At 31.2% G+C, this 27770-nt stretch overlaps 4 protein-coding genes across 5 annotated transcripts; 2 read left to right on the forward strand and 2 right to left on the reverse strand.

Moving 5' to 3' along the window:
• Window positions 1-4726: 4726 nt before the first annotated feature.
• LOC129310079 (uncharacterized) lies at window positions 4727-5802 on the reverse strand. Its single transcript, XM_054951959.1, has 2 exons — window positions 5458-5802; window positions 4727-5052 (listed from the first exon to the last, which is right to left on the reverse strand). The coding sequence occupies exons 1-2, from the start codon at window positions 5696-5698 to the stop codon at window positions 4931-4933; spliced, it is 363 nt and encodes a 120-aa protein (XP_054807934.1). The 5' UTR covers window positions 5699-5802; the 3' UTR covers window positions 4727-4930.
• Window positions 5803-7409: 1607 nt separating this feature from the next.
• LOC129287502 (uncharacterized) lies at window positions 7410-11133 on the forward strand. The gene is made up of 5 exons (XM_054923691.1): window positions 7410-7652; window positions 7768-7929; window positions 9482-9535; window positions 9636-9788; window positions 10646-11133. Exons 1-5 carry the CDS (start codon window positions 7410-7412, stop codon window positions 11030-11032), a joined length of 999 nt encoding a protein of 332 aa, XP_054779666.1. The 3' UTR covers window positions 11033-11133.
• A 9705-nt stretch (window positions 11134-20838) lies between these two features.
• On the forward strand, window positions 20839-24064 carry LOC129287565 (uncharacterized). Its single transcript, XM_054923772.1, has 5 exons — window positions 20839-21003; window positions 21750-21836; window positions 22309-22453; window positions 22833-22927; window positions 23945-24064. The coding sequence occupies exons 1-5, from the start codon at window positions 20839-20841 to the stop codon at window positions 24062-24064; spliced, it is 612 nt and encodes a 203-aa protein (XP_054779747.1).
• A 1352-nt stretch (window positions 24065-25416) lies between these two features.
• LOC129303084 (zinc finger protein 6-like) lies at window positions 25417-26395 on the reverse strand. Of its 2 annotated transcripts, XM_054942119.1 has the most exons (2): window positions 26017-26395; window positions 25417-25836 (listed from the first exon to the last, which is right to left on the reverse strand). In XM_054942119.1, exons 1-2 carry the CDS (start codon window positions 26273-26275, stop codon window positions 25724-25726), a joined length of 372 nt encoding a protein of 123 aa, XP_054798094.1. In that variant the 5' UTR covers window positions 26276-26395; the 3' UTR covers window positions 25417-25723. The 2 variants fall into 2 exon arrangements, with proteins under 2 accessions (XP_054798094.1, XP_054798084.1); XM_054942109.1 differs by having other exon boundaries at window positions 25420-26395.
• Window positions 26396-27770: the final 1375 nt, after the last annotated feature.

A 27770-nucleotide genomic window follows, 5' to 3' on the forward strand; every position in this document is an offset into this window, starting at 1 on the left:
ACTTTTTTGTGAGTCTATACACAAGAAGAGAATCTATGAAGCCAAGAATATGCAGGGGAAGTGTACATTGGATTCTATGCCATGTATATTTGATTATATAGCTTTACTTTTAGAAGGTGGTCAAAATAAGTTGGCCAAAACAAATAAATAAAAGCAGGTCAAAACAAATAAGAAGTAAGAGTGAAGACTTGTTACGTCGATGACGAAGTCTTCGTGAGTTTGTGTCTCAGATAGATATGGGATAAACTAGCTTAAGCAGACATCGATCATGATATCAAGTTCCAAGTATGTAGTTTTGCTAAATACTTGTTGGCAGAATTTGTTTTCCTTACAATCTGACTCGATCTAGATTAATTGGTTTGAAGGCTTTTTTCCTTTCCTCTAGTAAACCATGTCGAATATCACATAGAAGCATTTCTCCTATAAAAAATCCTAGCATTAATTTATTGTATTATGTTGTGAGAAATTAATCATTCAGATAGACTCAACTTGTGTTGGTGGTTAGAAGGATTTTGAAAACTGGATGCACGTTGGGGGAAAAAAAAAATTCTCTCTCGATGGCAGCGAACGCTCTAAGCCTCTGATTAACATTTGGCATTAGGATACTTGAAACCGATCTAAACTAAACAAATCAAACTAAACCAATTCAAACCAAAATGAACCGATCAAAATCGACCATTAATCAAGTTTGCTTTAGTTTTTTATGACACACAAATTGATTGGTTCAGTTTGGTTTTAATTTTAAGATATGAAAACCGAACCAAACTTAAATCAAACTTGATTAAAAATAATATTTATGTATATAATATTTATCTAATTAAATATATAAGTTTTTTAAATAACAGACAATTAATATAATTTAAGTGAATATTATAACATTGAGAGATAGATATTGAATATTGTGTTTTGAAATATATATATATATGTGTGTGTGGAACTATAGGTATAAGTATTAATATTAAATAACGTGATATTTGAAATTTTAGATATTTAGTCTTAAGATATTTGTGCTACTTGTTATTAGGTGATGAATTTTTTTCATGAAAATTCAAATAGTGTATTTAATATAATCATAAAGATGATTAGTTAATCATCATTATTATTTTAATTTTTTACCGCTTGCAATCATAAAATTAATTTGCATTGTATATATACATATATATTTTTTTGGATGACGCAAGAAAATTGATGAGATCATGAAGATAAATATAGTACATTCAATGTCAATAAAATGAAGAGATAAATAAAATTAATATAATATGAACATATTTTTTTTATCTTTAATTCATTTGAGACCAAGTAAAAAATAAATAAAAAAAAGATGAACATGTATGCACATGATATGTGATTAATCAAGGTTAAAAAACTTTCCAATTCCCATAAATATATTATGATTATGATTGAAATAAAGCACAAGATAAACAAGGACTTTTGATATGATAAAAGAGTTAATAATGCATGGATCAATTAAAATTAAAAAAAAAAAATCCAACTATTACAAAGATAAGAAAAAAAGAAAATAAAATAAAATAAAATAAATTCATTGAAACTTGATTCAAAGCTTAACTAAATCAAACTAAATTAAAATGAAAACTGAACCAAACTAATTTCAATTGAAATCGATCAAATTTTAATAATATTTAAATTGATTGATTCAGTTTAATTTAATTTTTATCTAAAACCAAATCGAATTGAATCAAATTTATGAACATCTTTTAATTTAATTTATGAAATTTCTCTGCAGTCCCAAAGGTCTTTTAATTTATGCAATTAAAATCTTTTTTTTTTAAGTGTCATTATTATCAGTCGCTGGAGCTTTGTCACTAGCGTCAGAATTGATTATTTAAAGGGTTCGTATCTTTACTCCCGTCTTTTACATGTACGCTTTTATTGCAGCGAAACTTGTTCAAAACGTGTCAAGTATTATATGAAAGCTTTTCTCCTATAAAAAATTCTGGCATTAATTCGTTATGTTATGTTGCGAGGGATTAATCACTCAGATAGACTCAGCTTGTGCTGGTGGCTAGAAGGATTTTGAAGACTGGATGCACATTGGAAAGGAAAAAAAAAAAAAAAAAAAAAACTCTCCCGACGGCAGTGAAGGCTCTAAGCCTCTGATTAACATTTGGCAGATAGTTAAGCGAAGTCTGACATTGCCGCAGAGCTTCAGTAAAATACTTCAAAGTCAATGGTGTTTTTGCCGCCAAATTCAAGCAGAGACGGATCCCCTGCTTGCCCCCTCCCAAGGTACAAAAAATTACAAAAAATTGGTTAAATTTATTTAGTTTTTCTTCATAAATAATGTTAAAATTAATTTTGACCCTCGCTATAATATAATTTTACATTTTGGCTCCCCATCAAGCTGGTTCTAGATCCCTCCTTGATTTCAAGGGTAATTTTTCTATTGGTTGTCACTTTGGTATATTTGAACAAAAATAATATTTTCATTAAAAAACATAATATTTGATATATAAATTTTATTAAGAAATATTTTTTCATATTAATTAATTAGCTTCTAACTTTCTATTGTGGCATCTAAATTATTAATTTGCAATTATGCAAAGGTTGATTTTAATTACAATTATTAATTTTATTAGAATTTTTTCTATTTAATGTAAAGGCTAGTTCTAATTGTTTTTTGTTGGATTTAGTGGCCAAAAAATTTTGCTTGGTCTGAATTAATTAGAAATAGATAAATAGTTACTTTTTGAAAGGGAGAATCTTAGGTAGAGCTCTCAAAAATAACACACTCACGTGAAGAATTTAAAGAAATATGAAATTTCTCAATAGGTCCAAGAGTCCTCATGCAACTAAAATTTCTACCAAAATATTATAAATGCCCTTGTCTCTTTTCTTTTTCTTTTTTCATTGTCAGTCGCTTTGTCACTAGTAAGGAGGCCACCACCATTGGTGGCTGGAGCATTGGCATTAGCAATCAAATTCAGTCAAAGGGAGGATTTGAATACTTAATTTCTTGATGTTATAAATGATAGTTTGTCACTATATTATTAAAGCTATCTAATAATGTATTACAAAATATATCACATACCAGCTAAAGGGAGGATTTGAACCCTTAACCCTTTGATGTTACAAATGACATTTTATCATTATACTATTGAAGCCATCTAATAATATATTACAAAATGTAACACACACCAGTCAAAGAGAGGATTTGAACCCTTAACCCCTCGATGTTACAAATGATAGTTTATCACTATACTATTGAAGCCATTTAATAATATATTACAAAATGTAACACACACCAATCAAAGAGAGGATTTGAACCCTTAACCCCTTGATGTTACAAATGTCAGTTTATCACTATACTATATTACAAAATGTAATAATACATCTAATATATTGAAGCCATCTAATAATATATTACAAAAACTCACACACATAGTGCGCGCATGAGCACACTTACTTTTGTTCAATTTTTTTTAAATAATTTGTTCCTTCAATATTGATAGGTTATCAATATTATACTAAATAAAATAAATATATTATAAATTTATTTTTTAAGTATTTTTATGGATTGTGGTTAATCATAGATATGTTATTGTTCGTGTAAGAATAATCACTCGTAAATATTTAAATATGACTTGTTCATATATAAAAATGTTGTCCATTTTTTAAACTTAACTTTTTAGTTTTTTTAAAGAACTTATTCATTCATCATCAACAGAGAAATAAAATATGTATAAGCCATAATTATCAAATTTAGGAGCCAAAAAACTATTATAATCCATGCATAAATTGGCCATGTCAATACACTTTTAATTTCTTTATCTGCAATTATAAAAATGTCTTGTGCATGTCACGTATGAGAGTCAAAGCATGTTTGATGCATTTAGCACCATTAAATTTTCTTACATTCAATGACTGTGGATTCATGAATAAGTGGATACAGAAAAGAAAAAATATGTCAAGATATAGGATAACTCACCAATCATCAATCATCAATAATATATTTTAAATCGTTGAATACGTACATGTATCTACAAAATATCATCAATTTTACAATTACATATGATAAATATGCTTTGTCATCACACGTTAGTCAAAGAGATATACGTTTCTCCGTTTTTGTGTGGATTTGTTACCGTTGTTTCCAGATTCATTTTGCACAAGAAAGGAAAACAAATAAAAATAATATCACATTCAATGAGTAGCATATATATATATATATATATATTCAGTCACTAAAATTTGCAGAAACTTAGCTTGAGAATATTCATATATACTTTTCATAGTCAATGGAAGAGAAGAGTTTGGTGGCCAATGTGGTTTTGTGCTTCTTGTTGATTGTTTGTGTACAAGTGATGATGAACGCAGGTAGCAAGGATGGTGATTTTCATCAGAAACTTGAGGTTCAAAAGCTGTTGAACAAGTTGAGTAAACCAGCTGTTAAGTCCATCAAGGTCCGTATACAATTCATCTTCATATATTTCTTATATCCTCAGTGCTTATAAGGCGTATTCTAGGAGCAGTTTTACTCCACAATATGAGGGGTAACATAGTACTTCTTCTATTCTAATTTATAAAATATTTTTAGTGAAATTTCAGTTTTTAAAATATAAAATATTTTTTTTAAAAATAATATTTTATTCATGATGCCCTTTTAACATTAACTTTCCCATTTTATTCCCTCTTCCTTTAACATTTTTTTTTATAAACGGGGTATTAAACGAAAGGTTAAAACACAAAAATATCTTAAAACCTCTTCACAAAGAATGTCTGTTATCTTAAACTTGTTTGTTGGAACAATGTCAATCAAAACTTTCAAAATCAAAACAATGTTGCCCGGCCATTAACTTTGAGGGGCAGCTACGTTTGACCACTGTATCTAAGTGGCTAAATTTTTCCGCTGAGTGGGACTAAAGCTTTAACCACGTGGATTTTGGAGTTCAAATTCCGATTCCATACCACTTCAGATGCCCCTTCTCTCCTGAGCAAATGCTTGAATCTGTTGTAGCATCCAGTTGTGGTTTGTCGCCGGTAACATCACTTGTTTCGTCACCAGAGCGCCGAGTGACCTCATGTCTCTATTGACTGAGAAAAAGAAGTTCCAAAAGCTCAAATCAATTTGGGTTTCTCTGCACCATGGATGAGGTTCAAAACCTCCCACTCCATCGATTCCCAGGGATCAAAACCTCAAATTGATTCACACATGCAAATTTAAAATCCACTCCCACAAACACACCAGAAAAAGAAGAAATTCCCAGTTACAAGACTAAATATCAAAAGAGGGAATCCATCTTTCCTATCGTGAAAAGCTATAAATCAAATAGAAATTTTCCAAGGCTCTCCCTCCAATAAGAAGCCAAAAATAGACGAAATCAATCTAAAAATGAGAGCCATTGCAATCAAAATCATTATAACAAAAGCATCCATTCTAATAATCCCTGTTTCTGATACACCCTGGCTCGAGACCTTGAAGGGAATTGAAGGACCTACCATGGCTGAACAACGAAGGGAAGGATAAGAAGCTCGTCGATTTCCAGTGCGAGCAACTCGTGCTCGTCTTCGAGGATTTTTGATTCAACGACCCGGACATCTGTGGACGGCGGAGATTGAAACCTCGACGATAGTAACCCAAGCGACCCAATCTAGCTGTGATATGGAAGATTTGAAGATCTTCGGTAGTGTTGGCGCACGAGTTGGCAGTGCCATGGGCTGAGAATCTCGATGGCAGCATTGGGAGGAGGCGACGGCGACCGGAGAAGTGTTGAGAGAGGTCAATTGTGTGATGGGTCAAATGGAGAATGAGAAACTCAACAGGTGTCTCTAGTTGGGTCTACATCATTGATCATTATCCACGTGGGGCCATATGATTCCCTTGGTCAAAGAAGCCAATTTAACAGCCGACATGCGCCGGGGTGTGAGGGCAAAGTTATAATTTTTTAATAATTTTAGGGCAATATTATTTTCCAAAAAATAAATTGTAAAGTGTATTTAATGAAAGTTTTATTATTATGTGTAATTTTATCTAAAATGTTTTATAAATTGGGACAAATGTAGCATTATCTAACGGTTGGACATTTTTTATTTCTAATCCTATTAATGAATCATCTTAAGAATTGTAAAAGTAAGTGGATAAATTACTCCTTCCATTTAAAAATAGGATAAATGTGAATTTTTATTCCTAAAGTATTCTTTGTAGAGAACCCAACAACCTAAATTATTAGTCAGAATAATTTTACCCTTGACTTTAAATTTTCTAACAGTCAACATTGAAGTCTTAGTTAGCATTTGTTAATGGTTAGCATTGGAAATTTGACGACAAAGGCAAACATATTCCATTTTAATTACTTTTAGAAAAAAATTGCTCCAATCAATAGTTTAAAGTGTTAGGTGGTTCTTGGAGAATATTTCAAGGGCAAAAATATATCTTTATCTTTCAAAATATTAGGCTTCTTTTTGAGGTTGAATGTTAAAAAATATAAGATATTTTAACTTTCCAATGTTTAATTAATGAGCTTTTTCCAAAAATACACTTAATAAATAGACCATTCATGATTCAACCATTCACCTTTAAGTGAAATACCTTATCAATTAAATAAGGATAGATATGGAACTATGCTGTTAGTTAAAAGATAATTAATAAACTAGTTGGGATGTAATTTAATTAAAAATACCTTATATATTTTTTTAATGAAGGGACTAATTTTTAATAAGGTAAAATTGGAATTTTATATGACTTCTTTCGGCTTTAAACAAGATGCAACAACCTTTTCTTCATATGCATGAAAATAATGGAACCACCTTAAGGACTGGAGGGAGTATAATTATATAAGAAGAATGATAGAGGGGTCCCAAAAAAATTAATTAATTCAACATACATCCCAGGTATCAAACTTTAAGAATTTGCGACTTTAGTTTTCAATTTTATAATTTTATTGTGATAAATTTATAACTTATTTTTTAAATTTTAATATGGTTGAAAAATAAATAAATTTGTATTTTCTATTAAAATTTAAAATATAAGTTGCAAATTCATCACATTGCAAAATTAAAAATTAAAAATGCAAATTCTTGAAGTTTGGTACTTAGAACCTAAGTTAAATTAATTGACTCTTTTGAAATCTCTCTGTAATTCTCCCTAATTATATATGTGAAGGCATTGGGGTGTGTATATATATATATATATATATCATTTTGGGATTTATTCTAATTTTTAAATTTTTGATGCTTTGTGTTAACAACAGAGTCCGGATGGAGATATAATCGATTGTGTCTCTATTCCGAATCAACCAGCTTTTGATCATCCAAAACTCAAAAATCACAAAATCAAGGTGAAACAATTTTAGTGTGCTTTCTTATATTTGAGTTTTATAAATTTGGCTTCATATTGTTGACAATATAATTCTAAATTAAGCTGTTTAATTATATTTTCCATTTGATTCAAGATGAGGCCAAGTTCTTACCCAATAGATAATATAGTAGAAAAACTTGATGTGTCTTCAAAATCAATGCCAATTGTTCAACCATGGCACCAAATTGGAAGCTGCCCAGAAGGAACCGTCCCGATAAGAAGAATAAGAGAAGAAGACATATTGAGGGCAAGCTCTATCCAACAATTTGGGAAGAAGAATCTTAAAACTGTCCCTCCTCGCTCATATGTTAAAGGTCAAGGTATCCATGGCCAGGAGGTATTAATTAATGTTGTCCCCCTATTGAACTTAGAAGCTTTAATTTGTCTTTCAATTTGTTTCTTAGATGAGTTTTGTTCTTCTTCTTCTTCTTCTTCTTCTATTTTGACCATAGTATGCCTCGGTATATGTACAAGGAGAGAGATATTATGGAGCCAAGGCAATGATAAACACATGGAATCCTAATGTTCAGTTTGGCGAATTTAGTACCTCTCAAATTTGGCTTATGAATGATGATGATGTCGTGAATACAAATACCATAGAAGCTGGCTGGCAGGTATTCTTTAATTTTTTAATGAAGAGTAAAAGGATAAAGATACTCACAAAATTATTGGCTAAATGCATCTAATATCTTGAAGTGAAAAAAGGTGTATGAGTATTCATAACGTTATTTAAAATGATGCAAGAGTGATAAATTCATAAAATTTAACAAAAGTCATTAATTTGCCTCACAATTCATGCCAGGTGGCTTTTATCCATCAGCCACGTTGCCACCTCTTCCCACCTCATTCAAATCTATAGAACCCATTCTTCTGCTGCAACTCATCTTCCTCGGATCTCCTTCAATGGCACCACCCATTGCAACTCGTGTTCCTTTGGAGTCTCCACATGCTCCGTATGAGGATCAAAGGGCAAGGCTTAGGCATTAGAGCCTCTTGTAGGACTATGAAGAGCTTTTGCTGGTAAATATTTCACCCAGTTTTTGAAAATCCGAAAATTTCTTGAGGATTTCGCTAGATCTGATGGTTTCTTTCTTTCAAATCTTTGCGAATTTTGATTATTCTAGCTGTATGTCTTTTGTCTACCCGAAGATTGAGGATTTGTTAGAGATAACGCTGTATGAATCTTTTGTTCTAATTATCTTGATCAATTTTTTTCCCTCAGAGGAGTTACTTATCTACAATCTCTTGAAACAATGAATTATGTTTTTGATCCGGTGGAATTAGGTTGGAAAAATTTATTCGTTTTAAAATTTTCTTGTCTCGGTACTCCTAAATTTAAGAGATCTGGGAAATCTTCTTTCTTTTTTTGGTCCTATTTTTGTTTTCTCTTCTTTTCCTGGAACTAGAGCAATTCCTCTGCTTTGATTCTGGTTAGTCATGCTCGATCCGCTTCACGGAGACAATTCTTCATCGTCCTATTGATCTCGATCCAACTTATTAATCTCAATCTATAGAATCTGGTGACATAAATAGAGGAGTATGTGGAATATGTGACTAGGCAATTTCCAGCCTACAAGGATCAGCCATGCCATCTTTTGGTTTTCATGTCATCTAAAATAAGTCAACCATCTGCTTAGGTGTTGGGTAAACATTTAACATCAGTTAAATTTTATGGATAGTTAACTCTTACACTAACTTAAATAATGCTAACTCACACTTGTGTATCTTTCCTCACTTCAAGATATTAAATGCTCTTGGTCAATAACTTTATGAGTATTTTTGCCCCTTAATAAATTTATCTATGAACACATGAAACAGATTATTTTGAGTTTTTATCATTTGCTTCAATATGTTTAAATTTTAATTTCTTAAGAATTTGTTGAGAATTGGGAGTGACTTCCAGAAAATCAGGAGAGAGGACAAATGAATGAGAATAGTGAAATGACATAATATCTTAACTCAAATCTCAAGATTAAGTTTATGAGATTTTTTTCCTTTTTTATATATTAATTAATTAGTTATTAAACCTAACTTTATTTTATGTAAAACTTCTCACACATCAACTCATCAAGTTCAATCATATTGGGCAACCTAAAATCCATGTCACTATCATCCAAAGATCCATCTCATTCTCTATTTGACCTTTCCTTAATTTTGGACAATCAGGTGAATCCGCAACTATATGGGGATAGCACGACCAGACTTTTAACTTATTGGACTGTGAGTTTACAAGTTTCGCAGCTGTCTTAAGTATTTGTTTTTGGAATCATTTTGTAGGTGAATTTTATTATGTTAATTATAAATTTTGATACGATCATAGAGTGACTCCAATAAAAATACTGGATGCTATGATCTGCTATGTTCTGGATTTGTTCAACTTGATGCTGGAGTAGCCGTTGGAGGACGCATCACACCGTTATCTAAATATGGTAATGATCATGCTCAAGCTGCTATGACGATCTCCATCTGGAAGGTAGGTCTGTGTGTGTCCAATTTAATTTCTGCAACAAATTGAATTCATCATGCCCTATTCCTTATTTTATTCTCTTCTTTCACACGTGAGGGTGCCACATATAGTCTATTCGGTCAAAGAATAATGAGTCAGAGAGAATTTCCGAAAGTATTTCTAAAGGAGCCATATATGGATGCTCTAAAGAAAACTATAGAACAACGCAACACATAATCTTTTAAAATCGGTGTAATGTTACACCTTTTTTAACAATCAATGTTTAAGTCAACAAGTGTTAGTGAGGGGTAGTAAACTCCTTTTTTTTGTTGCCTAAAATAAACTTATTTTGTTATATCCAGCATTAACTCTCAAATAGGGGACAATATTACAATGGTTTTTTTTTTGGGTGAAAATGATAGTTAAGTCCTTCCTAGAAGACTGATTTAATGACAGTTAAATTTCTGATAAAATTTTACGAAAAAATTTTCACTTATTTGTAAATATTAATTCATATTTTAAAATTTTTTTGTCAAAAACCAAACTGTCATTAGTTTAATCTTTAGAAACTTCACTGTCATTCTCTCTTTTTTATATAACTACTTGATTGAGTCTTGCATATTAGCATTGTTGGTTCCACTTGAGGTATTTATGCTAAAAGGGTTTTCTATATTCGTATAGACTCAAACTCAAGATGGTTCTCTTCTATTACAACTAATGCTTGTTGGTAATGTTACCATGGTTTTAAAATTAAATTTTTTGTTATATTGCTTTGCAATTTTGTTTATTGCGCCCAAAGCTCTTCTAAGAATGTATGTTAATTTTGAGATAAAAATGTACTTCAACCCAAATAATATACATTGATTGGGATAATTAATGAGCAGGATGTAAGAAACGAAGTTTGGTGGATGCAATATAATGGTTCTAATAGAGTTATGGGATATTGGCCTTCATGTTTGTTCTCTACACTCTCTTACAATGCATCAGCAGTAGAGTGGGGAGGTGAAGTCATAAACTCAAAACCTAATGGACTACATACTTCTACACAAATGGGAAGTGGCCATTTCTCTACAGAAGGCTTTACAAAAGCGAGCTTCTTTGCCAACATAAAAGTTGGTAATAACAAAAACCAATTGGTGCCTCCTAATAGCATTGTCAAAAGCATTGATAGTCCCAAATGCTATGACATCCTAACTGACATTTCTCATGATCATGATTGGGGCACTTACTTCTTTTTTGGAGGTCCTGGCAGAAGCCCTAATTGTCCATGATCATTACACTTGAATGCTCGGAGATGTTACATATTATGTATTTTGCTTATGATTTTGTGTATTTTCACTTTTGTGGAGATATCATTGAATCAAATGTGATAAACAAGTGCTCATGACCACTGAAGCTTGTGGCGGTTTTCAAGTCCTTAAAAAAAAAAAAGTTTAGGAGTCATATGTCATTTGACCCTTTACTAAACATATTCATCTTATAATAAATCCAAATAATCCAACTATATACACCAGACCAAACTTTGGATCCGAAGAACACATTTGAATCGGCAAAAAAAAAAAAAAAAGAAGCAGCAATACACTGTATACTCCTTTTGATTCTTAATATAAGGTAAATTTTCCAATTTTCTTGGTCCTTACCATGAGCAAAATTAGAGTAATTTATACTCCTTCGATCCTATTTATAAGGTAAAAAGAAAAAAATTTTTTTGTCTTATTTATAAGTCACCGCATTAAATTTTCATAACAAATTTTTCCTTTTGACCTCTATTCAATGTTGGAAAGAGAAAATGTATTGTTAAAGTATGTATATTTAATAGGAGTAAAGTTAAAAAATTTTAAAATTTCTAGATAGAACAAATAAATTTTGAAATTTTCTTTAGTTTTAGTAAAACATATTGAAAATGTCTTATAAATAAAACTATAAAAATACTTTTTTCAAATTTGCCTCTTTTAATAATTTTAAGTATAGACTTCCTCTTGTTCAAAATATAAACATTTTTTAATTAATCTTTATTCAAAATATAAATAATTTAGTAACTGTAAAAAAATTTCTCATTTTATTACTTATATTTATTAACCTTGATTGTAATGTTTATGAATTTATGATAACATTTCAAAGAAATAGGTACTTCCTCTCATTGATAAAATATAATACCAGGAATGCTTTATGTAGACAGATGAATAGCGGATGGCTAGATACAGCGTTGGATACGGTTATATCTTTCCACACTAAGTACTCCAATTATAGGGATGTGATCCCCACATCCGCCATTGCCACCACCGTTATTTGCACCTCCATCGTTACCACCAACAGGGACTATAACATGGGCCATCTTATCAAGGACGGAGACAAGAGGGACTAGTAGGGAGCCATGGCACCTCCTAACTTTTTTATTTTTTTTTTTAGTAAAATGTAGGGGTTATATATTTTTAGCCTCCTAAATTAATCAATTATAGAAGCCTTGAGATGAAGACCCAATATTTAGAGTTTCAGAAGACCCAATAGAAGCCTTGAAATATTAGATGGAATTCTTATTTTAATTTTATAGTTGTCTTTTACGCATCACACATGTATAGTCCAATTGTTGTAGTATCTTGAAGATATAGTTGTCATATGATCTCTATATTTTCAACAAGATAACATATTTAAAGAAATTTGATGAAAGAAGTTATGAGAATTATTACTAAAAAACTTTATAAATCACTGCAACAAAAATTTCAAAATATATTGAATGAAAAGTTTATCAATTGAAAGAATTAAATAGTAATTCAATAAGCAAGTAACAAATTTTTTTTTCATATTGAATAGAACTTTATATCACAAGGATGTATTTAAATTATTCAATACTTAAGAAAAAAATAAAATATTTGTTAATTTAATGATAGTGTATATTGAGAAAATTTTTTTTAAAAATTTTATCATAAACATGATAATTAATTATTTTTATACCATGAAAAATTAATGAAAAAATCTTAAAAAAAGATATATATATTTATTTTTTTTGTTACACACACATATATGTAAAATTGATTATAAATATATACGTTGAAATATTTATGTTATGTTACTGATATATATATATATATATTTATATATAAATTTTTTTAATTATTATGTATGCTTTCTCATTTTAACCCCCAACAAAATTTTCTAACCCCACTCCTGCATCTTATTCTCCTCACACTTTTCTTTGCAATGACGTCTGCAAGCACATTAATTCTCAAGGTTAATAGTTTTCAAATCAAACTCCCTCAAACTCTTGGAGCGTCTAGTAATCATGCAAAAGCACACAAGGAAATATCTTTTTAAAAAAATAAATTAAGAAAATAATAAAGGTAATTGTCTTTCCCGACAACATGCCAAAATCTTAGTCTCTCCTGCAAGTGTATGGATCAATGCCATAATAATTCTTAGAGTATTCTAAAAATCGAACCCAGAAAAAAAAAATAGCAACTTTGTTATTTAATAGAAGCCAATAGTTTTGAAAAAGGATTTAATAACTAATAAAAGAACACAGTAACGATAAAATATGATAAACTAAATCAATCAAACAAGTGCTATGGCTGTTTAATCTAATTTAATTAATTATTTAAATAATTATTTTTCTTTATTTATAGTGACAATTATTTTTAAAGTATATCCTAATTATCTTTTAATATATTAGGATATGTCTAACTAATGTTCAGCCCAACTTAACTCAAAAGGAACTAATTAGATCATGAAACTATAATTTAAGTCACCATATATCCTACTTATTACTAATTTAATTATATGCGTCTATCTCTCTAGGTTTAAGTTAATTCTTCACCTCTCAATTTATCAAATAACCCACAAACAAATTATATAGCTGTCACATATATAAAAAGGCAAATAAAACAAGAGAGATAAGTATAAATATAACATTAATTCTCATAGACAAGAAATCACGTTCGATGGATGGTAAGTAGGGATTTTACAAAGAATTAATGTATATTTTTGCCATCATATTCACCAAATAATGCTTAAAATAAGAATAAATATAAATAAAATACCTCACTTGGTAATTTTGAGAATTTTTAGGATAAAGGAGCAAACATATGATATAAAGGGCTAAACATGTAAAATATCAAAACCAGGCCTAAAAAACCAAGCCTAAGAGTTCATCCATCTGTAGACAATATGATGAACAATTTCCATGCATGGTCATATATTGAATGAGAAGAGTTGAGCTCTCTATAGCACTCCATCCATAAACAGGCCACGAGTAAAGTCCATCTATGCACAGATGAGTAGACTTGAATAGAACCTGAGCTTTTTGCTAGAGTTTGTCTGCGGAGAACCCCTAAAGAAAATGCCATATTTGTGTGGACAACTAGCTCCATGAAGACTCTGAGCTCTCTACCATAGATAATGTGCGGACAATATCACTACAATTCTTCTCTGTCATTGGACATCTATGACTAATGTTGTGAAAAATGGACCGGGCTGGATTGTCCAACCATCGCCCCTTGAGTAAAATGGTTTGGTTTAACTAATTGAACTAAATTAGCCTTTGGATAGAATTGACCCTGATTGAACTAGGTAGTTTTCATAGAAATGTATTTAACTTAAAACTGGAAGCAAGTCAACCAGGTTTGAATAAAAAAAAAGAAAAAAAGAAATTTAGGTTAAATCACTTAAATTCATGATTTCTCTTCTCTAATTTCTAATTCTCTTTTGTCTTCTCTTCTCTAATTTCTGATCTCTCATCCATGGCCCATGCTTAATTTTTGACTCCAGCTCCAGCGATTTAGCCTTTGACATTGAGATCGGAAGCTCGTGAGTCATGATATAATAGTGTGCCTTCAACTCCAGCACTTTCCTTCAAGATCACAAGCTTGTGCTAACATGTCTATGCCTCTAGCTCTAGCAATCTAGGCATCTAGCCTTCAACATTGAGATCCCAAGCACCTAAAGCTGATATTTTGGGCCAAGCTTGATGGGCCAATTTGAACCTACTCGAAAAAATTAGGGTTGAGCCTAAATAAAAATTTAAAAAAATAAAAAAAAAGTTTGAAACCCATAGTAAAGAACACACGCGACGTCATAGTACAGAGTACAGACATGAAAGAAAATTTAAAAAAAATCAAGACACTGCCTTGACTCTACCCTCCTTTAGTCCCTCTCTTGAGCTTGGAAAAATTAAAAACCCTTCCCCTTACGCCGTTGCTGTCGCTGTTGCTCAACTCTCAAGCCATTGATCGTCGCACAGCTCGCATGTCATCGTCTATGGCTCCTCGTTTAGATCTTCCATCTTCATCCAACTTCTTCAGTTCTTTAGTTCTTTCAAGCTACCCTAGCCCTAGTCGATCTCTATCAATTCTCAATCTCTCCATTCTCTTTCTCACTTCTCATTCTCTTGATGGCCGCAAAACTCTCCACTCATTATCTGAAAGATTGATCTTCAAACTGAAGTAGCAAAGCTTTGATCTCTAAAGCTTTGTTCTTAAGCTTTGTGTTGTACTGTCGTCAATTGTATTCAAGTCTCAAACTCTCATTCTTCTCTCCAGGTTTGATTTTGCATCTCTAAACTCAAAGAAATAACTAGTGTAGCTGTGTATGAGATTCTCTTTTGCTTTTTATACCAATTTTGTGACTTTTGTTGCATTAGTGCAAAATAAAAAACAAGTGTTTGTTGCTATGCTATTTTCTATAATGAGAAACTTTATGTTGTTAAAATCAATGTATAATGATGATAAGGTTCCTTATTCATGCGATAATAAATCACTCATATGTTGGACTAAAAGAAATAAAAAGCCTTACTTTCCAATTCAAGAATTTACATTATGGCTAGCTTGGGAAGAGTGTTCCAGAATTTTCATATCCATTTCAATTGAATTGCCTTGTATAAATTTAAGGCAAAATGTTTATAAATGGTTTCTGATCCTGTGTCTTTCATTTTCTGCCTATCTAAATTTAGTTGTTTTGTTTATGCCCTTCTTTGTGTTTCATTATTTGATTTTTTTTTTGCCTTTCTATGTTCCATTATTGTCTAATTTTAGTTTATTATTGAGTGGCTAATTGATCTTATTTAATTTCTTTATGTGTCCTTATTATATGTAGTAAAAAATATCTTCTAGTTAAAAAAAAACACATTGAAATTGGGGGTTCTACAGGTAGTGAAAATGTGGGTGCTAATAGTAGTAAAGTAGATGATAATTTGCATTCTAGTAAGGTAGGTAGTGCTGCATTTGCATTTGAAAAGAATAAGGAAAAATTTGTTTGTCCTAGGAAAAGAACAACTTCTTAATAAGAAGGGAAGCTTTCTGTTGGTAAAAGAGCCAAAACTTGCACATCTTATGTGTGAAAGTCTTTTTCAAAAGTTATAATTGATAGGAAAACAAACGCTAGATGCAATGGTTGTAATAAAGATCAAACTAGATCTGGAGCTAATGGCACGTCTCATTTAGCATAGCGTGCTAAGAATTGTCTATAGCTAGCTAAGTATTATGATGTTAGGTTAACGTTGATTGGTAAAGATGGAAAATTAAGGTTTGGGAAACTTGATGAAAAGGAGGCACGACATTCTTTTTTTATGATGATAATTGAACATGATTTGCCTTATTTTATTATTGAATATAAATGGTTTAGGCACTATTCTACAGTCTTGAATCCTAGTTTGAAGTGCATTATTAGAAAAACAACAATGAGTGATGTAATGAAAGTCTATTATGGGCACACAGAAGCTTTAAAACAAAAATTATAAAATAGTGTTGGAAGAATTTCCTTGACATCTAATTATTGGACAACTGTAGCCTTTGAAGGTTATTTATGTTTGACTACTCATTTAGTTGATAAAAATTGGATGTTAAATAGTAAAATGCTTTCTTTTGTCACATGAAACCCCCATATTTTAGGGTAGAATTGGCTAGAAAAGTATATGATTATTTGGTGGAATAGGGGATCAACAAGAAAGTATTTTTTATCACTTTAGACAATACCTTTACAAATGATAATATGCAGGAAAAATTGAAAGAGAGGCTAGCTTTACAAGACAGTGCAAGCTTGATTTGTGAAGGGGAATTTTTTCATATAATTAAGGTGCTATGTCTATATCTTAAGCCTGATAGTTCAAGAAGGTTTGAAAGTAACAAGTACCACTGTAAACAAGATTAGGGATAGCATTAAGTATATGAGAGGATCAAAGGCAAGGATGATTGCTTTCAAGTAATGTCTTGAAGAAGTTGGTGGTATTGATGGTTTAATGGGCTTGCAGATGGACATGCCTACTAGATAAAATTCAACTTTTCTAATACTTAAAAGTGAATTAAAATATCGCCATGCTTTTATCAGCTTATCTTGCTATGATACAGGTTTCACATATTGCCCAACACATGAAGAGTGGAGGAGAGGGGAGGAGATGTGCAATTTCTTAAGGCCATTTGATGTTATGACAAGGTTGATGTTAGGTCATCTCATCCCACTTCAAATTTGCATTTCTCTCAAGTGTCAAAAATATTCTTGTTGGATGAAAATATGTTCAATGGTGATATTGTGATCTGTGAAATGGCCAAAAGAATGAATGACAAGTTTGATAAGTATTCGAATTATTGTAGCACTATCCTTGTAAGTGCAACTATGCTTGATCTATGAATAAAGCTTTAAATGATACAGTATATATATGCCAAAATTGATCCTATAAGTTTCCATGTGAGGATCGGGAATATCCGAAGCAAATTAAAATATACTTTTAATCAGTATAAAGAGATGATTTCTATTTTTGATATTGGGGCTGAATCAAGTTCAAGAATGCCAACGCATAGATATCAAGCTCGATCCTCCATTACTTCTAATGCTTTGACAAAAACAAGCAATATTCAAGGGATTTTAGATGTACTTTTTTTTTTCATATTTTTAATCTTATTTTAATTTTTCAAGACATATATTACTTCAAATTTTGCATAGTGCAGGATTAGATTTGTTATACAAGTATGGATTTTATATCTTTTGGCAAGTTTGAGCTTGAATTTTGTCTAGATGAAGCAATACCTTAGCTTCATGTATATCACAAATTGGATGTCTTTAATTGGAGGAATACTAATAAATGTAGATTTTGAAATCTTTTGAAAATAGCAGCTGATATACTTAGCATTTCAATCACTATAATGGCAAGTGAATTTGCATTCAGCATTGGTTCGTGTATTCTTACAAAATATCAGAGCACTCTTCTTTGTGATAATTTTTAATATTAGAGCACTCTTCTTTGTGATAATTTCTAGGTTCTTATTTGCACCCGTAATTGGTTGCATATGATGGTAATATATAATTATTTTTTTATATATTTTTTTCTTTCTTGATTAGAATCCAATTTTATTAAATTCTCTTATAAAACTTGTTCATTTATTGTAGATAATGAAATGGTGATTGAAAACGAGAGGAAATCATTTGAAAAAATTTCACCCATTGATATGTCCATTGAGAGTTCAAATGTAACTTCGGATGATAATGACAATGTCAATCAAGAAAGTCAAGAGGAATAGGAAATTAAAAAAAATTAACAGCATGATGTTTTGAACTTTATTGTGAAATTTTCATCTTTTTTTGTGAAGGAATTATGAAAATTATGTATCATTAAATTTTTACTTTCAAGTTGTTTGAACCCTTACAGGCTTTATTGGTAGCATGCCTTTGTTGTTAAATTAAGCAATTAATGTTTTAAATTTTGTTATTAATATTAATATTAATGTATTTTTTATGATTTATTACATGTATTTTACTAATCTAGAATGTGTTGTTATGTTTATATTATTTGAAAAAAAATTAACTTTTAAATTACAAATTGAAATCAGTTGAAAAAAGGCATTTTTTTTTAAAGTTTTGGGTATTCAGGTCAGCTTGAATAAACTTGAAGTCCAAAGACGTTAGGGCCAAACTTAGCTATATGGGCTTTTTTAAAGGGTATGATACTCAAAGCCCGATCCAAATAAGCTTGACCTTAATTGAGCCTGCCCTGTCCAAATTACTGGCTCTATATAAGCAACATCGACAAATTAATATTTTATTTATATATATTTATATATATAAATATTATTTTTATTTAATTTTTATGTCACCAGTTCAACTATTGGTTTAACCGGTTGAACCATGAAAACCGTGATCTGTTGCTTTTGTCGGTTTGATATTGAATCCGGGTTTCAAAACAATGCACATGACCCTATTATGAGTCCCATATCGAGGAACTTCACAAGTAATGTGGGATTTAAAAATACGAGAGACTTTCCCACCCATTAAGTTAATTTTTTGGAATGAGTTTTTTCTGTAAATTTGTGCTAATTACGGACCTCCGTACTTTTCCCTTGTGTGCTGACAACTAAACAGAGAGGACTATGCTCGACCGCGTATGGACATAAAGCTCAGACATGCGGCAACCTGCGATTTAATATCTGAATTTAATTTAATTCAAGCCAGATTTTTGGGAATCGAATAAGATTTAGACGTGATCTGGCCAGATTTTAAGCCAAAGAGGGTCGAAACAGTAATAAATAAACCTCTCAATGCCTATAATAATCATCCAATCACTTATCCTAGTGAAGAGAGGCATCAAGAAGTCCGAAGAAGTGCCCTTCAATTCTAATCTGGGAGTTGATCTTTTCTCCTCTATTTCTTTCATCAACAAAGGGCCCTCATCTGTTGAGTCTTCCGTGGGTGGGCAAGAGGAGAGATCGTCCAATAACCGCGACTGGCGGAGATTTTTGTTGCCTTCATTAGCAAGTGGTTTGGAACAGAGAGCACAATGCCCCTTCCCGATTCCCTCGTGCATCCGCGAATGGTTGTGATTTGTGTTGAGCTTGTTTGTGAATGGTTTGAGACAGAGGCGTCAAAACTCCTATTGGCAGCTTCATCCACGGACAGTAGTGATATCTACTGGCCTTTTCCTTGCACTAACGTAAATAGAAGCGATGATTCTACGTCTTTGTCCTCTTTTTGTCACTTTTAGCTTCCTTTCACTACAATTTATACAAAATGGTTAGTGTGGCAACAAATTCATATTTCCCTTATGTTTTATGCCATAATTACATTGAACTGGAGGCTAAAAGCTATCTAAAGCGGTGTACGAAATGAACCTATTAATCATGCAATTCAGTACATTTCGTTATTAATCATACAAAAAGGACTTATCAATTATGGTTTTAATATTTAAGATCTATTAAAAAATTGATGGAACATATTAAATGAATAAAAATATAATAATGCTGAACAAAATCTCATAAAATGTTGGAAAACTCACTCCCCAGTCTCACATGGGCAATCTAAATGGAAAATTTTAAAGCCCCATGGAATTACAAAATTATTCTGAAGTCTCATGTCTTTTATTAAAATTGTCAATTTGTTATGTATTAAAACTTTCAATTATTGCTACATGGTTGTTAGTATAACAATGATAAACATTAGTAGTATTTGACAATGTCAATAAAGAAAATGCGATTTCAAATTAATTTTATAATTTTATGAAACTTTTTTAGATTGCTTAGATGGGACCTGATAGTGAACTTCCCTAAACTGTAGCATTCATAATTGTGAATGGTACTTTTTTTCTGTAAAGTTGCATGAAACTTTATCCGAGTCATATTATTTGTTCAACTTGTGAACAATTAAAGTACTTTTTATAGAATTATCTATATTGAATACTTAACTGTACCTTGAATAGATTGCTTCTAATACAAACAGACTTATTAATGACTTAGGTTCATGAACATAAGAGAAAAATAAGTCAAGATAGGATAACTCATCAATGCTATGGTTAAAATCCTTGAATATATAGGTACATCCACAAAATATCATCAATTTCAAAATTTCATATGATAAATATGCTTTGTCATGACACGTTAGTTCGTCATGGATAATGATGTAAATATTAAAAAGGTTTAATTTCTTTTTTGCGTGGTTTTGTTATCGTTGTTTGCAGATTCATTTTTCACAAGAAGGGAAAACAAAGTAAAATAATATCACATTAATGATAAGTAGCATATACATCAGCCGTAACTTTGCAGAAACTTAGCTTGAGAATTTTCAGAAAGGTAAGTGCGTGCGTGCTTCATATTACTTTTCAGAGTCAATGGAAGAGAAGAGTTTGGTGGCCAATGTGATTTTGTGCTTCTTGTTGATTATTTGGGTACAAGTGATCACAAATGCGGATCGCAAGGATGGTGATTTTCATCAGAAACTTGAGGTTCAGAAGCTGTTGAACAAGTTGAATAAACCAGCTGTTAAGTCCATCAAGGTCCGTATCATCTTCATATATCTTATATCCCCTCGTTTGATTATACTCTATCCTGTCCTTATTATAAGAGCTATTCTAAAATATTTTTTTTGTTCACAATATAAGGCATAACGGGTTAAAGGCTTTTAACTTCATTTTTCTTTTTTCCTTTGGGTCTTTGTCTTCTATATAAAATAAGAGATATTTTCACACACACACACACATATATATATTGATTCTAGCATTATTTTATTTTTAATAAATTTTAAAGAAAAATATCAAAAATATATATTTTTATCTTTGAAAAATTGTAAAAAAAAAAGTAAAACTCTAGTATTTTAATATTTCAAGATATTAAAATGTCTTTTATATTATGTAGAAGTAAATGATAAAAAAAAAGACATTGGGAAGGCATGACATTATTAATGGCATTAGAGAAAAGTACATTAAAAGCTGCTAATGTGGTATTATCTAATGGTTGGACAATTTTATCCCTAATCATTTTAATGAATTTTCTTAAAAATTGTGAAAAGAAGTGGATGTCACTATAATAGGGGTAATACTGGAATCTTTAGATGACTTTTTGAGTTTTAAGAATGTAACAACATTCTCTTAATATGCAAAAAATTCTGGGAGCACCTTTATAGCCAGAGGGAGGATAATTGTGTGTGTGTGTGTGTGTGTGTGTGAAGGAATTGGTGGTATTTTTATAATTTTGGGATTTATTCATGGTTTTTAAGTTTTTAATGCTTTGTGTTATCAAGCAGAGTCCGGATGGCGATATAATTGATTGTGTCTCTATTTTGAATCAACCTGCTTTTGATCATCCAAAACTCAAAAATCACAAAATGAAGGTGAAACAGTTTTAATTTGCTTTCTTGTAATTGACTTTTACTAATTCGGCTTCATATTGTTGACAATATAATTCTAAATTAAGCTGTTTAATTGTATTTTCCATTTGATTCAAGATGAGGCCAAGTTCTTACCCAAAAGATAATATAGTAGAAAAACTTGATGTATCTTCAAAATCAAAGCCAATTGCTCAACGTAACCATGGCACCAAATTGGAAGCTGCCTAGAAGGAACCGCATCCCTATAAGAAGAATATGAGAAGAAGACATATTGGGAGCAAGCTCTATCCAATGATTTGGAAGAAGAATCTTAAAACTGTCCTCCTCGCTATGTTAAAGGTCAAGGTAGCCATGGCCTGGAGGTATTAATTAATTAATTAATGTTGTCCCTCTATTCAAATTAAATTAGAAGCTTTAATTTGTCTTTCAATTTGTTTCTTTGATGAGTTTTGCTCCTTTTTGTTTGTGACTATAGTATGCCTCGGTTTATGTAAAAGGAGATAGATCATATTATGGAACCAAGGCAACCATAAACACATGGAATCCTAATGTTCAGTTTGGCGAATTTAGTTCCTCTCAAATTTGGCGTAAATACAAATACCATAGAAGCTGGTTGGTGGGTAAGTTTATGGATCATTTTGCTTTATTATATATTAGTTATTAGCTTTGCTTTATCTGATGTGAGACTTCTCACATCAATTTAAGTTTACTTATACTGGACAGCCTAATATTCATGTCACTATCATCTAAATATCCATCTCATTCTCTATTTGACATTTCTTAATTTTGGACAATCATGTGAATCCAGAGGTATATGGTGACAATCCGACTAGAGTTTTTACATATTGGATTGTGAGTTCATAAATTTCCAGGAATCCTATAAATTTGTTTTTGGAATCGTTTTGTTGGTGAATTTTATTTTGTTAATTATATATTTTGATACGATCTCCAACAACAGTACTGGATGTTATGATCTGCTATGTTCTAGATTTGTTCAAGTTGATGCTGGAGTTGCCGTTGGAGGACGCATCACACCGTTTTCCAAATATGGTAATGATAATGCTCAAGCTGCTTTCACGATCTCCATCTGGAAGGTAGGTCACTGTGTGTGTCCAATTTCTGCAACATGTTGAATCATGCCCTATTGTTTATTTTGTTCTCCTTTCATATGCGAGGGTGTCAAATTGTCTATTTGGATAAAGAGTATGAGTTAAAGTGCATTTTTCCTTCCTAAAAGCATTTCCAAAGGATCTATATATATGGGCGCTCTAAAGAAAATCAGAGTAATGCAGCGCATAAACTTTTTGTTTTACCCAACATTAACGGTTAAAAAAGGGACTCTAACATTACCATGTTTTATTTTTGGGACAATGAAAGCTAAGTGCTAGAAGAGTGAATTAATAATAGTTAGGTTTTTGATGATTTAAAAAAAAAATAACTTGCAAATATTGATTCAAATAATTGTACATTTAAGAATTTCAACTAAAAATAAAACATTGAAATTCTAAATGTAATTTTTAAATTAAAATTGTTTGAATTGATATTTACAACTTATTTTTTTAAAAAATTATCAGGGACTTAACTATTATTAATTTAAGGGAGAATTACAATTAAGTTTCAAATAAAAAATTAGTTATTCCTCCAATTCATTTGCAAGTCAAATTTTTCTATATTTACATGTTAAACTTTGGTATTTACAAGTGAAACAAAATTGTAAGCAATTAGTTTCTTTATCTGGGACCTATATGTAATTCTCTCTTAATTTAATTTTTTGAAACTTTACTGACATTCTCACTTATTTTTTATATGACTATCTAATTGGACTAGATTCAATTCAAGCATAGTCGATACAACTGGAGATAGTTCTCTCAAAGGTATTTTGCATTTACACGAACTTGAATTCAAAATCTTGTGTTTAAGCATATATAGTCTCTTCCATTAAAACTAACACTTGCTGGTAATATTACAATGTTTTTGAAAAGATTGTGTGTTATATTTCTCTGCAGTTTTGTTTAGTGTGCTCAAAACTCTTGCAAGAATACTTTTGAAACAAAAATGCATATAATCTGAATAAATAATATATATTAATTGTTATAATTAACAAAGAGCAGGATATAAAAAGTGGAGACTGGTGGATGCAAAATGGTGCTGATAAAGTTATGGGTATTGGCCTTCGTCTTTGTTCTTTACACTCTCTTACAATGCATCTCAGCAGTCGAGTGGGGAGGTGAAGTCATAAACTCAAAACTTAATGGACAACGTAGTTCCACACAAATGGGAAGTGGCAATTTCTCTGGTTAAGGGTTTACAAAAGCTAGCTTTTTTTGCCAACATGAAAATTGCTAATAACAACAACCAATTGGTGCCTCCTAATAATATTGTCACTAGCATTGATAGTCCCAAGTGCTATGACATCCAAACTGGCATTTTTGATGATTATGATTGGGGCGCTCACTTCTTTTTTGGAGGTCCTGGAAGAAACCCTAATTGTCTATGGTCATTTCACTTGAATGTTCAGAGACATGTGCGCGTGCACATATATATCATAACAATATGCTACATGTATTACCATTTTACTTATTATGATTTGTATCATTGTAGTTTGGTGAAAATATCATGGAGTCAAATAACAATTGGTCATGCATGACTAAAGCTTGTGGTGATTTTTAAGTGGTAAATAAAAGGCACATATATTCATTGTTACCTTGTTTATATATGATTCCCCCCTCAGAATATGGTAAAATGTGGATGTAAACACCTGTATTAAAGGACCTTTGAATGTGTGTGTTTGAGTTTAATTAGTAAGACCTTTATTTACTAATATCTTTTGGTGACATGTAGGTGTCCAACCAGTTAAGATTTAATAGTTTTAAATAGTTTGCAATATATTTTCTTTGCCACTCTTAAATATATATAAGAAATGTATATCTATTAATGAGGGTTGGGTTTAACAAATGAAATTAGTCTCTCACAATATGAGGAAATAAAGTTTGAATTTCTATTAAAAAAAGTACCCACATTCAATGCTTGATAATACCTCTGGTAATATTGTCTCCAATTTGGAGGATAACCGACTAAGCCAAATATGATAGTTACCTCATTATCACTAAGAAAGATGCATCCTTTTCAAATGTGTTATAAATTGACCCCCCAAAAAGCTTCCAATTTAATTTTTAAAATTTTAACTTATATTTAATTAATTCTTAAATAATACTCCTAGTTTAATAAAAGGTATAATTGGAATACAAATGTGATTAATGCATCAGATAAAAGCTACTAATATTTTTTATTAAATAACTTGTATAAAAAATAACAGGAAAAATATAACTTTTAATTTCTAAATTTCCATAATTATCAATTTAAAATCCTTAAACTTTAATTCATAATAATTCAATCCTATGGTCTCTTGACTCGAAACAGTCCTTATAATTTGTTAACACAATATAACTTAATTCCCATAATTTTTTAATTTAATAAACTATAAGGACATTTCAAACAAATTAAATATATGACATCTCAAATAAATACTTCCTCTCACTGAAAATACAGAGACACCGGAATGATTAATCCATCCGTCTCTGACATTTCTCTCCCATTGCTTTCTTTCCTTATGGTAGTTCCTCGAAACTAATTAATCATATGACAGACTAGGGGAAAGGGTGGAACAAAAAAGCACGTTAAAAAAAAAGAAAAATATATAATTTCTAAGTTTGATTTCGACTTGTGGAAAATTTAATTTATAATTAAAAACTCAACCAGGCGTATTCTTTGAGTAAGAAATTTAATAACCAGACACTCATTTCAACAACGACAAGATACTTAAACTTTACATAATAACCTTATTGTGTTGCAATGTTCGCATCTTGTATCTCAATTTCAATGCTTCTCACTCATAGACGAAGTTGCAAATCCAAACTGAAGCCTCGTTCACCCCCATCGCTGCTGTTAAAGCCACCGTACGCCGGCGCCATGGAAGAGGGTCGTGAAGGATCTGCAGGCAAACCTGCAAAACCAGAAGAGGCACACACACCGAACGCCCCGGAATGATACATCGCCGATGGAGTCGGCAATGGCGATGGCGGTGGCGGAGGCGGAGGCGGCAATCCGGTGAGGATATCAGGCGGAGGTAATATGATAGGGTTATGATGATGAATATAACTATGAGAGGCAGCAAAAGCAGTACGAGCAGCTTGCATTTGAGCTCGCTTTAGAAGCTGCCTTTCTTTCTTGTGCGCGTTTTGATGGCCTCCAAGTGCTTGTGAATTGGCAAACTCACGACAGCAATACTGGCACTCGTATTTCCGGCGATCGTTGCCGGCGTTCGCGGCCTCAGATTCTGAAACTTTGTTAATGTTAATGCCAAAAAGCTTCAGAGACGACGTCGTCGGAGAGGTGGTATCGGTTATTGGGTTTTTAGTAGCATGGTAATCAGTATCTGCCATGTGAGAGAGATTGGAGAGAGATGATCAGAAAGAAACTAGTGAAGAAGAAGTTGGATCGATCTTGGGATTTGAGACGAGGAAGCAAAGTTGTGTGATCAAATTGATTAAAGGGAAAGTGGTGGGCATGTGCGACCTTGAAAAGTGGTAAAATATGTCAAAGTTTTATAGAAGAAAACCAGCTAGAGTGCATGTTCAGACACAGAAAAGCATAATCATTTGTGGGACACAAAGCAAATTGTCATATTGGTGAAAAGCACAGAACAAAGAACCCAAGTCGTCGATTGGGTCTCAAATAATGAATGAATCTAGTGTTATATATATAATGTTATATTCAAACAGATCTTTGGGCGTACGTGTTGCTTGATGGATCATGCAAGTCAGTACATTACGCAATCAATTGGTTATTTTATTTCGTCTTATCAGCTCTGGTTTCAATATTTAAGATTTATTAAGAAATTATGGGAAATATTAAATGAGTAAAATTTTTGCAGCTCTATATCTCATAAAATGTCGAGAAAATCAATCTCAAGTCTCATAAGCAATCAAAATGCAAAAATGTCCTATAAAATTGCAAATTACTTTGAAGTGTTTTGTTTTTTAATTGAAGTACTCCTTCTCTCATTAAAATCAAACAGAGATAACTGATTCATTAATTTTGTTTGAAAATATAATAAACTTTTAATTTTATCTTTATTTAAATGAAAGGCTTTCAAATTTACATTACATTCTCTCTTTTAATTAATGAGTTTAAATAGTACTAATATTAAAATTACTACTCCATCAAAAATCTTAAATTAAGGACCAAAAATTCTTTGTGAAGGCACTCTATAATAAGGATCCAAGGGAATAGTCAATTTCTATATTAAAGTAGTTGTCAATTATTACTGAATAATTATTAGTGAAATTGTTCAGTTGACAATTAAGCAGAAATAATTAACAACTATCCAATAGTATTTGGCATTTTTTAGTAAAGAACATGGGACTTCAGAATAATTTTATAATTTGATAGGATTTTTCTATAATTAGATTTCTTAATGTGAGGTTTATAAATTTCCCTAAAATGTATCATTATTCATAATTTGTGAAGGGTACTGATTTCTGTAAATTTGCATGAAACTTTAAATGAGTCATAATATTTGTTCAACTTAGCTGGTGAACAATTAAAGTACTTTTTATATATTTTATAACAATGTTGATGATTCTTTGATCGAGGTAAGTGTCGCCGTGATTAATTAGATTAGTGGACAATAATGAGGGTTTGATTAATTATATTGCTAGAACTAACCCATGTGTGCCATCCTTTGGTAAATGAAAACATGCATATGGACTACGGTTAAGCTTGATAGTCAAAGATATATATGTCAATATATATATATATATAGAGAGAGAGGGGGGGGGGGGGGGAGATGTTTAAAATAAAGTATTGATAAGATGGTGTGGTTGCTAAATGAGCTTAAGCATGTCTGCGTGATTGACGTTAACATGGTCATTAATT

The sequence above is a fragment of the Prosopis cineraria genome, unplaced genomic scaffold (assembly GCF_029017545.1).
Source record: "Prosopis cineraria cultivar Desert tree isolate PC_DT_omini unplaced genomic scaffold, ASM2901754v1 PC1, whole genome shotgun sequence".
In the NCBI taxonomy this organism is placed as follows: Eukaryota; Viridiplantae; Streptophyta; class Magnoliopsida; order Fabales; family Fabaceae; genus Prosopis; species Prosopis cineraria.